Below are 12,353 nucleotides of genomic sequence, written 5' to 3' on the forward strand. Positions count from 1 at the left end.
GAAACAAGCCAGACACAAAAGGACAAACATTGTGTGATTCCACTTATGTGAGGTAACCTCTAAATTCATAGGGACAGACGTGGAGTTGTGCTTACTGGGGGCTGGGGGAGGGAGAGTGTGGAGTGACCTTGTAATGGGTAGTTTCAGTTTGGGTTGATAAAAACATTTTGGACATGGATACTGGGGATAGTTGTACAATAATGTGAATGTACTCATACCATTGAATTGTTCACTTGCAAAGGGTTAGCGTGGAACATTTTATATTATGTATATTTTACAACAAAAAATGAAACAGTGGTCCAGGGCCGACTAAGTCGGGAGGAAGGATGGTTTGACTCTGGGTGAGTGTCTGGGTCCACGACTGCTTTTAACATTTGCCATTATCCACAGTTCCCTCTGCCTTACCTTTAAGCCTGCATAAAATAGTCATTAAGGAATTAGGGATGACACCATGGGTCTGCAATGCAGTAACATAAAGCAATGACCCTGCCCTCCAAGGGCCACCATCAGCAATGCAAACCCCTGCCTCAAGCCTGGAGGGTGTCTCACTGCTCTTGGTACAAGAGGAAGCTTCTCGAAAAGGCCTGGAGGCCTTGCAGCTCTGAGCCACATCTCGGAGCACGCTCACCAGCGCTCCCTCGCCTCTGCCAGTGACCTTCCAGTTCTTCACGCCGCCAAGATTATTCCTGCTTAGAACATGTTCTTCTCTCTCTGCTTAGTTAGCATCTTCATCCTTCAGAGTCCGTGTCTACTGTCATTTCTACAGGAAATATTTCCTCACCTCGAATCAGGTTGGACCCCTAACGACATGTCCTTGTAACACCGTATCCTTCCCTGGAAGTGTTTTTATATTACTCATCTGATTATTTCATTAATCTTTGTCTCCACTGCTAGGTGACAAGCTCCAGGAAAACAGGGACCCTCTAGTTTTCCTCACCATTGAATCCTGAACTGATAGAGGGCCTGGCACTCATTAAGCCCCTTGACCATTATTTGCTAATGAATGAGTGAATAGAAGGATAACTAACAGAGTCTAATTAAGTTAAGGTCTCTTCAAATTAAGTTAAATGTTTATGAGTCGGCATAGAAGTGACCTGCCCATTCAACACCATGCTGTTCTCAGTGTAGGTGTAGGGCTCAAGGGTAGGCTGCCCAAGATGGGCCACTTTGGCATCAAGATTATTTGAGTTAAAAATCAATTAAACCCCAGCAGATTAGGTAAAGCTGTTTATTTCTCTCAACTGCATAAAAGAATTTAGATAGAGGACCTGCTCCAGGAAGAAAGCTATCACCATACATAACTACAGTCGAATATGAACTAGGTCCTGTAGAGGAGGAACCTAGCAAGACCCGTTTGCTCAAAGTCCTCTCTGTCCCATTGTTTCGGAGTGGCCCAGCAAACATTTGTTTACCAAACATTTACTCTTTTTCATTCTTTTTGAAGACTGCATTCCTTCCCTTTGAAGACCTTTATTAAGTACAGCAGGGTCCCCTAGTCCCTTCTCCTTAGTTCAAGATGATAAATATACCTCATTTTGCCCATCTTCAACATTTCCATGTCTGTGTGGGGATTCCCCATGAGTACGCTATTAAATTTGATTTTCTCCAGTTAATCTGTCTCATGTCAATTTGATTCTTAGTCCAGCTAGAGGAATCTTGAAGGGCAGAGGGAATTCTTCCTCCCCAACCTAAAACACATGGAGAAAATTAAGATCATTCCAAAGCAAGAAATGTAATACATTTTAGATTGACAGTAAAAGGAAAGCTATTGAAGGTAGGGATTTATTTTTACCATACTGCATAGCTATGATAATTTAAAAAAAAGAAATTACAACCACTTTTTGAAACCAGAATACATTTCTTTTCATTTCCTCACACTGGAGGTCATTGATCTGCATTCATATTTAAGAAGAAATGCCACTGAATTCAGGAGAAATCTATTTAACCTGCAAGGTATTTGAAAGTTGTTGGAAAAGCTTAGCTCCTGCACACTGTCTATTGACCTTGCTAAGCAGGTATGTTAACCACTCAAATGTATAATTTTCTACAGGCATTTTGGGTAAAAACATTCTTTTTTCTTTTTCATGTCCTATAGCAAATCTCATTATCCTTCTTGTGACCCCGTAGGGCCTCTCATTTTCTTTTGGCTTGTTTGCAAGTTTTAAAATACTGCATCTTTTGCTTCAGGAAAAGTTGCCTGGTTACTACTGTCCATTTTGAGACCGTGAATTATTTTACTTAGCCATTGTTACTTTGAATAACGGCATTTAATGAATTTTCAAAGGACCCAGATACAATTAAAAAATCTCTTATCTTTATTAAGTACAGCAGTAGTTATTCTAGTTGGAAGACTCAGAGGAATATGGGGGATATAGGTCAACTTTGAATCATGTTGAAACTAAATTAAAAGGTCAAAAGGTGTCAGTCATGAAATTGGGAGGCTGTCAGACACAGGATACCAGCTTTTTTGTTTTGTTTTGTTTTGTTTTGAGAAAGTTACAGAGAGCAAACAGGGGAGGGGCCAAGAGAAAAGGAGACAGATACTAAGCAGGCTCCATGCTGTCCGCACAGAGTCCGATGGTGGGCTTGAACTCACAAACTGTGAGATCATGACCTGAGTGGAAATCAAGAGTTCAATCTTAACTGACTGAGCCACCCAGGTGCCCCAGGATACCAGCTTTAAAATAGAGTAGGAATAAAGAAGAGTAAACAAGAGCAAGAATGCCCAAGGGATAGGCTATCAGCTTCATCTCTCAGCTTTCAAAATTATCCAGAAAGGGAAAACTATATAATGATGAAAATATGTAGCTGATAGTGGTGTATGAGGTAGTGAAATTCTGAGCAATACTGACTTCAAGAAAATTTACTCAGTGGCTTTTTAAAAAAATTCTCTAGTAAATTCCAGGCATTATGCTTCACTAGGTAGGAGGGAGAACACTGCATAAAACGACTCCCCGGGGGACCTTGAACTGTGATATAAATGAACACAGAAAGGCATTTGCCTGCTTTAGCATTTCTCAAAGTGAGCGTCCACTGTGGGATTAGGAGTGATTACAGCAAGCCTTCTCGGACTCTTTAATATGTTAATGAATATTGGGAATCATTTCTGAGAATGGGGCATATTATGCAGTGGTTCCCAAATTTATTTGGAGACACCATCTTGGTTTTGTTTTTTGCTTTGCAGTTGTGGGTCTGTTTTTGGAGAAACAGTTTGTGAACTTGTGAGACCAGTCTAGCCTGAAACACACGCTGGAAAATGCTAACATGAAAAGATAGAGACATATTTGGACATTAAGGAATTTTAGAAATCTCTTCATCAAATATTTACTAAGTGCTTAAATCACTGAGAAATGGTACGAGGCCCCATATCAGGCAGCTCTACCATCCAGAGCCTTGTCATAGCGGCTGACAGCCAAAAGCGGAATGACCCAAGAGTCCATTAACTGACAAGTGGTATATTCATATGAGCGAATATTAGTCAGCCATAGAAAGAAATGAAGTGCTGATACATGCTATAGCTGGATGAACCTTCAAAATGTTATGCCAAGTAAGAGAAATCAGATATAAAAGGCTACAGATCCTATAATTCCAGTTACACCAAATGAGCACAACAGGTAAATCCACAGAGACAGAAAGCAGATAATGGTTTCCAAAGACGGAGGAGAGAGGAGATGAGGTGTATCTGCTAATTAATATGGGCCTTCTCTTAGGAATGATGGGAATGTTCTGGAATTAGTGATGATGGTTGAACTACTTTGTGAATATACTAAAAGCCACTGAACTTTACACTTTTAACTCGGTGATTTTTATAGTATGTGAATTTTATTTCAATTAAAAAAGATCTGAGTCTCTACCATACTGGTTACTCATCCCATATTGCAGGTATTGAGAACAACGCAACCTTTTCTTGTCAACAATTATATTTAATGAAGATACTAACTGTTATTTACAGAAGATATACATACATACAATTCCTACACATTAAATGTAGCCTAATTGTGAAAAGAGGAAAAAATGTACTCCAAAATTACATACTAAATAAAATAAATAAAATGTAATCATTTGGCACAATATCTATTATATAGCAAATAAATAACTCTATACCATTGATTGAATGAACTATTTACAATCTATTTGAAAGTGCAAAACAAATGCTGAAAATTAAGACATTTGTAGTAATATTTTAAGTCCAGAAAATATGTGTTTTTTTCTTAAATCAGTAACAATAATTAGCCAATAGTAAAGACTTTTAATGCCCAGGAAAATATTTTAATTTTGAAAAATGTTTTGTGCATATTGTGCTCTTTTGAAATGTTCCTTTCTTATCTTAACGCTGGCAATTTTTAGAACCTTGGAGTTTCTTAGTGGAATCATTATGTATGTAATCCTGATTTGTAAGTTTAAAAAAGTTACATTGTAAACATAAATATTGTTCTATATATCATTCAGAAATTATGGACCAGTCCCTCCTAAATTACATCAATAGCCATAATGTTTTACACTAATGTGGTTGGGTTCAATTCCTTCAGAGGTAAGACTATGAAGACGCTAGAATACAAGTTATGGTTTGGATTTGCGTGATTCCTCAACACCTTCCAAACCCCCCATGCTCCAAAATCAAGGTTGAGATAAAACTGTGAAATTATACCACCTCAGATGTAGCCAAAGAAACTGCATTTGTAGCACATCTCACCCAGCCAACTCTCTGAGAAAAACTGTCAGGGGCTTGATACATCTCTTGACAATGGTATTTCTACCATTATCACTGGAACTTAATTTATGTTTCAGCAAAGAGGATGGCACGATTGGAAATAAATGAGGGTAACTACAAATTGGAGATTCCTATTCTAGAGTGTGAGAGCTTTATGCAAGTCAAAGAATTTCTTCTCTCGTTATGACGCTGGTACGCTACAGCCCTGACATGTCTCAGGGTGCGTTTCTGCTTGTTTTGTAGAATTTTCTAGTGACAATACAGTCAGTAGTAGCATAAATGGCATTTTTGAAAGACTGTGGACTGGAGGCAAACCATTGTTCTGGGCACTTTATATGTCTACGGTCGACGAGGCTCTAATCTGTGAGACATCTGTGATAAAGTTCTCTGGTTGTCAATCACATTTAATTGCCGGACATAACTCCGGACATCCTGATGGTTCTTATTAGCTTGAGCTGCATCAGGATCTGTTGAAAGAGAAGAGAGCAAATTGGCATTGTGTAATATACGCATATACGATACAGCTTTATTTTCTCCAATTACTTGTTACATTTACCATGGATTCCAAGGTTCCATTGAAACCTTTCAACATACCATATACATTGAACTGTTTCCTCTTGGATATTCCATCTCCTCTCTCCCACCCTTTTGTTCTCTGGAATAACCTATTTTGATCATTTTCCTTTGTGGTAAAAAATGGCACCAATTTAAGTGAAAGCATCACCGGATAGCCCCTGGTTATCCATTAAAACTGCTTCCTCTTTCCATCCCACCTGTGTCTCCCACTCCGCTCTCTCCCTCCTTTGATACAGATGAGGACTAATGGCAAAAGACATAGTTTTCTTTTTTTCTTAAGTTTTATTTTTTATTTTTGAGAGAGAGAACAGGAGGGGAGGAGAGAGAGGGAGAGAGAGAATCTCAAGCGTGCTCTGTGCTACTAGCACTGAGCCCGATGTGGGACTCAAACTCACAAACCATGAGATCATGACCAGAGTGGAATCCAAGAGTGGGACACTTAACCGCCTGAGCCACCCAGGCACCCCAAGACATAGTTTTCATTAGCTCCTGACGAAAGTGCTTAACAACCGAGGCTGAACTGAAGCAAGCCAGCGAGATTAGTAAATCCGACTCTCCTTGTTACAGCATCACTGCATAGCTGTGCGCTCTCTGAGACTGTCCACAGGCAGGGAAAGGCTCAGCTCATGTGCTGACCTTCGACTCCCTGATGCTGCTTGTTCTGAAATCCCAGTTAGTATTCTGTTCTCACCTACTTCCCCAATCATGTAAGCAATGGAAGCCATCATAGATTTCTCCAAAACCAGGCTGAAAGAAGAATCGAGTGCCCAGAGCCCTCTGCAGAGAATATTCATGGGGGGAGGAAGGCCAAATCTGACAGTGGTGAACTGGAAACACACGTCCCTTTGAAAGTGACTATTCAGCTCCTGCATGATGCTGCTCTCTTGGAATCTGCATTCTGAGTTGCCAGGTCTTCCTATTTTTCTAGAGAAATGAGAAGTCTGGATTTCTTTCCTGGCGTTTTTTTTTTAAGTTTTTTTATGTCTTTATTTTATTTTGAGAAACAGAGACAGAGAGTGAGTGGGGGAGGGGCAGAGAGAGAGAGAGGGAGACACAGAATCCAAAGTAGGCTCCAGGCTCTGAGCTGTCAGTACAGAGCCCGATGCAGGGCTCGAACCCACAGACTGTGAGATCATGACCTGAGCCGAAGTCGGACACTTAACTGACTGAGCCACCTAGGCGCCCCTCCTGGCATTTTTTAATGGTGACATTATTTCCAAATAAAAGGGGAATCATACTCTGTTTAGATCCAACACTTCGGCCATGGTCCATGGGCTACCTCTGCTCCACAGATCACTAGTGTGGGGCCCTTATCTAGCAGGGCACTGGGGGTGGCCAAGCCAGAGTCTAGACTCCAGGCCAGTGTTCTTTCTCTTATAACACATGGCCTTTTGCAGTCCATTTGCTCTTCTTAGACCCACACATCACTCCCAAAGACAGCTAGAATGCCATCTGCATGAGGGGTGGAGGGTAGTGTTGCAGGTCTGAACACAGAATAGCAGAGAGAAGATACAAAGGCCCCTACTTGCTCTAAGAAGAAACTCATTAGTATAATTATCACATATAAATAATACCACAGTGTTTAATTCCTCGCTTTTTCCTTGGCAGTGAACTCTATATGTACAATATACTGTAATTACATTGTACATATTCCCACAATGTTTACTAATCTATTCCTATAGCTTTATCTATAGACTGTTGACTTCAGAGCTGAGCAGCTGTTGTTTACTAGCAGTTACTGATAACTTTAACATATGCAGTGGATATCATAAATATATATATATATATACATATATATATATATATATATATATGTATATATATAAAATCCCCCCAGCCCATCCCCACTTTTCAGGGAGAAGATGTAGGAGAATGTAGGATTTAGTTCCAAAGAAGCTTATGGAACAAAACATTCTATCAGTTCTTAGATCTCACTGAGAACCTTCCAAGGCTATGAACCCTCTCAGGCACAGAAATTTTGTGTTTTATTTCAGGAATTTCCTGGACCCAAAGGGCCATGAGTTCATGGGCCTTGTTGTAGACTGACATCGTTTATACATTCTCATATTTCACTTGTATGGCTGCTTTAAGACCATGTCTTTATACATACAATAAATTACTAGATGAAGAGATGTGAGACATTTTAATTCTTCCAGAATCCACGCAGGAATGGTTGATGACATGCAAGACTATTCTCATTTTGGAAGGAAGAAGAGGCACAGTTATTTGAATAAAATTTTTAAAGGTCTACTTGCTCCCCAAGGAAAGATGATTTTTCCTAGATTTTTTTCCCCCTCTGTACATTAAAAAGCGAGCAGTTATCAGTTCTGGCATCCTGTGTTAGCAAACCCTCACTTTGAGCCAGTCCTGGGCTAGGGAGGGTAAAGAGAGCTCTGGTTAGTAAACGGAGAAACTTTGTCTCTTTTAGCACAAGGTTTACTGGAGGGGACGGTGCTGGTGGCCTCACAGTCACGTCCATCTCAAATGATCATGTTGGATTAATGAGCCAGATGACTTCAAGTGACTCATATAATGAATTTAGCAAAGAACTTTATAGGGGCCACCTTCTGACTCCCAGCCCAGCGTGAGGGAGCCAAAGCTCCACCCCCACCCAGAGTCCCAGCCCAGGGAGCAGTGGCACTGGTCTGGCGAGCTGATCCAATACTGTGATGCAACCTAATCCCCATCGGTTTAAGATTGCTATTTATTATTGGTAATAGTTTTATATTAGAGCATTGTATGGTAGAAGTTACTGTGTCATATGTTCAGACTTACGGAGAACATCTTAAATTCATCCGGGAATACTAGAAATAGAATATGAATCCCCGCTATGGGGCCTTTTACAAATGTGTTATACCCATTAATGCATTCTTGCAACACCCCAAGAGACAACAAATATTATCTTTCCCAGTTTATAAGCGACAGAACTGAGTCATCAGGAATTGATGTGATTTCTCAACATTAAGCAGTGAGTCATAAAGAGTTGCTTTGAGGCGGGATTTGTTGGCCATCATGCCTTAGTTGTCTCTAGCCACCCTAGAAACAGCAAATTTATTCTCTTTAAGTTCATTCATAAAGTATTATTTCTGTGGTTAGTTTCTAGTGTTACAACCAGAAAATCCTTCAACTCAAGGCCTCTATCCCATGAGATTTCATGGTCCAAAGCATCTCTGACACAATCAAATACTATGCAGACTTCTAGAATGTCTCAGTAGCCTCATTAAAAAGGACTTAATCACTCAGATCTAGGTTGCAGCACAGAGGCATTTAACTTACTGAAGGGCTGGCTCCTGCAGTATCTCACTGTTCTGGCAGTATTGGCAATCATGCGCTAAAAAGAATAAAGAAAAAAAAGAAAGAATGAAATGTGAGTAAGCTTAGTGTATAGTCTATAAAGGAAACCAAACCATGATTTATTTCAGTAACACCTGAGTCCGTGAAAAATATTCTGTTTTGAGGCACTGACTATCCGGAGGCAACTGGGTGATGTAGAACAGGTTTATTACTTGAAAGAGGCATCTATGGTCACACATACAAGGCAGTTCTCAGATGAGAGCTACTAACAGCACAATTCTAGGTGAGTTGTTTGTGCCTCTGACATAAAAGTCAGTCTGTTGTTTCTCAGACCATGTTACTCCTCAGGACTCGTTTTCACCATCCCTTCCAGAGGTCCCTGTAAACTTGTAAGCGAATTTGTGACAATCTGAGATTTGGAGAAGAGTTAGCTTACCCGGTTCCTTGCAGAAAACAGGACTCAGTAATGAGGCATTAGATTAGACCGAACATAATCAAAATATTCTACCTATACATTTTTCTAAACACTGTGCCTTACTGACCCTTCTAATCTTCCAGGAAAAGTGTGTGTTTTAATGTTAATCTTAATTATCTGATTTCCTCCCTCCTTCCTTTCTTATAACACTAACACATGCACATTCTAGAAAATGCAGAAAAGTTAAGAGCAAAGTAAAAGTTACTTAGACTATCACCTCACAGAGTCACTTCATTAATATTTTAGTACGATTCCTTCTAATGCTTTAAAAATAAATCAGATTTTTCCAAACAATAGAAGTCATATTTTACATATATATTTCTGTTGGGATATACATTTTCATATGGCATTGTGTCTGTTTTCCATGCCACTTGCATTTTAAAGCATTTTTAAAAAATGAATAGGTATTCAATCTTATGGATGGATAACTTGATTTAACCTTTGTTAATTTTGTCATTAAGTGATCCTCTTAGTTACTTTGTAATGTTTTGGTTGCCATAAAGACTTATAAGCAAAGTTCTTATATTGCATTCAACTTAGTTAAAGACAAAGAAGAAAGAAGAAAAAAATATGAAAGGCAGAAACATGAGGAACAACATCCGTGAGACCATTTCTCAGCCAGCATGTACATTTCTTGCTCATGGTATTTGAACAGCAGCTGAGTCTCTGTGTATTGTCTCAGAACACCTTTGCTGCTCAGACTCTAAAGGGGGTCCTGCAGAGATGGTGGATTAATTCTAACACTAGCAGAAAATTGATAAGGCTCCAGCCAGGGAAAGAGATTTTCTTATCTCTGAGTGGCCATATAATTTCAGTCCTTGCTTTCTTCTCTCATGGACTCTTGGCTTGCCAAAGTATATGAAATGACTGAGAAATCTTGTGTAGTGTTAAAACAGACAAACAAAAAAAACCCCAACTTATTTGGCAGGAAAAAAAAACCCTCACAGAAGAGTCAAAGCTTTACAAGTATATACACGTGAACACTGATCACAGCCTGCTGAAAGCTATGGCTTTGAGGTCTCTGGCAAGCATTAAGTGACATGTGTCTGCACTGAGTAATCTCTCATACACAAAGAGGCAATCAGAAAAGTTTGAACTTCATTTTCATAAAGGATCCTAAAAACCAGCATGTCTGTTGATCAGCATGAGAAATATATTACAAATACCTCCAAGAAAACCTAACATACAATGTAGAATTAGCCTCTGATATATGGGGCCCTGAAATAAACAGTAACTATGATAATTTTCCTGCTAATTTACTGTAAGTTGTTTTTTCACTTTTGTGAAGGCTTTGCATGGGAAGGGCATGAGTATATTCCGCGTAGAATTATTGTAATTCTTCAGATACTGAATTGAGTGTAATTACTGAAAACCCTGGGAAATGCTGCCAGTGTGCCCCTCCGAAGAATAATAAAACAATTAGCAGGGGTCAGAAACCTCTTCCTATACCATTTTGTAGGGAGTAATTGTTCTGCTTTTTAGTTTTGAAAGCTAAAACGTTTCATTCTGACTTTGGTTTTAGACTACTCTTTACAGCTATACTCTGAGGCTTCATAATTTTTAGCTCATTATGTGGTTTAAAATGTGAGAACAATTGTTCAAATCAGTAATATCCAGCTCTTGAGTTCATTCTACCTTTCTAAATCTTTGATTAATTTTAACAATGGTTTTAATTTTGACGTATCCTTTTTAATTGTACTCAAAGGTAACTTCAGTTTAACTTTGAAGTCCAAATCTGGCTTTGCAACGAGGCCCATTGTTTTCCTCTGTGAGGTCCTCATGGAAATGCTGCAATATGTAAACCCTGGGTAACTGAGAGCGAACCCCACCAGCACTGCCAGGCGACGCGTAGTTACGGATGCTTTCACGAGGCCAAACAAGGGTTAACCTGATATTTTAACTCCACCCTCTTGTGCACCCATGGACACCTGCAGGACGCTGTCAACAGCTGCCCTCCCCTGGGTTGCTGCAAGAGGCTTCAGAAGTCCCCTTGTTCAAGTGTTTGCAAGGTGCAGAATGCCTTTGATAGCCTGCCCGTCAACAGCAGCTTCCCACTGCTCAGACGCATCCAGCGAGAGCTACTCATTCCCACCACGGCCAGCCCCTTTCAGTGTTAGACATTTCTAACTATTGGACGTTTCTTTATCATTCTCAGTCAAAGCCATTCTCCCTTGGCTTTTCACCCACAGATCGTAGTTGTGAGCTCTGGTGCCACAGCATATACATTTAGTTCTTTCTTATCAAGACAGTTCTTCAAACACTATAATGCAACCATTGTGGATGTCTCCCCATCCTCCAAGGCCTTTCTGGTTCAGTTTCAATATTGCCAATTATGGGGAGCCTGGGTGGCTCACTCGGTTAAGCACCCAACTCTTGATTTCAGCTCAGGTCATGATCTCATGGTTCATGAGTTCAAGCCCTGCCTCCGGCTCCATGCTGACAGTGTGGAGCCTGCTTGGGATTCTCTCTCTCTCTCTCTCTCTCTCTCTCTCTCTCTCTCTCTGCTCCTCCCCTGCTCTCTCTCAAAACAAATAAACTTCAAAATATAATAAAAATCATTAAATATTGCCAATTGCTTTAACAATTTTTCATAAGACCGGTTCGGGTCTCTTTAAGGCAGTCTCTAGCATGATGCCCTAGATTAAGCACATCACAGAGTGCAGAAGAATAATTATTTTCCTTCCTTGATCTAGACAATGCTACATATCTGAGTTTACAATTAAAAAAAAAAAGTCAGCTTACTGACATCTGTTGAGCCACTAGTGAATAAAACCCCTGAGCCCATTTCATTGAGCTGCTGTTTGGACGCAGCTTCCTTCTCTGTAGATGTGCAGTTGATTTCTTGGCCCAAAGTGGAGGATTTTGCATTTATCTGCTTAGAGTCTTTCTATCCTTCTGCAGACTTAAGCCTTACATGTTGTTTTTGACGGCAAACAGCCATTCATTCGCTGGTGTTCTCAGTTAAGGTTGGCAGAAACTAAGGTTAAAGAGAGACATAGGCTTTGTTAGCTAACTACCACAGCAGGGGTGAAGCCAAAGATCACCCTCCAGGCTTCCCGATCTTGCCAGAGCAGGCCAGGCAGCTTTCCTGGAATGCCAGGCAGTGGGAAAATACTTGATTACCCCAAGGCAGAGCCTCCCATCTTTTTGCCCGTCTCAGCAAACCTGAGGTTTATGACACAATCCCTTTCGCAACTGGCTTATTAAAATAGCAATTTGTATGGGGGGGGGTCAAAGTGAGGAGAATATGCTCCTTTCAAAGGCGCTCTCACAACCAGTATAGGTGGACAGTGTGAC

The 12,353-nt window shown here is 40.2% G+C and overlaps 1 protein-coding gene across 3 annotated transcripts in view; it reads right to left on the reverse strand.

The window, feature by feature from the left end:
• Positions 1–3,800: 3,800 nt before the first annotated feature.
• RAPGEF4 (Rap guanine nucleotide exchange factor 4) overlaps positions 3,801–12,353 on the reverse strand; it is a 282,413-nt gene continuing 273,860 nt past the window's right edge. For all 3 annotated transcript variants that reach the window (XM_029934374.1, XM_029934373.1, XM_029934375.1), the window contains 2 exons: positions 8,564–8,618; positions 3,801–5,178 (listed from right to left, as the gene is read on the reverse strand). In XM_029934374.1, coding sequence (XP_029790234.1) covers positions 5,051–5,178; positions 8,564–8,618 — 183 coding nt within the window. In that variant the 3' untranslated portion in view covers positions 3,801–5,050. The remainder of the gene's footprint in view (positions 5,179–8,563; positions 8,619–12,353) is intronic.

Source organism: Suricata suricatta, chromosome 3 (assembly GCF_006229205.1).
Source record: "Suricata suricatta isolate VVHF042 chromosome 3, meerkat_22Aug2017_6uvM2_HiC, whole genome shotgun sequence".
NCBI classification, from domain to species: domain Eukaryota; kingdom Metazoa; phylum Chordata; class Mammalia; order Carnivora; family Herpestidae; genus Suricata; species Suricata suricatta.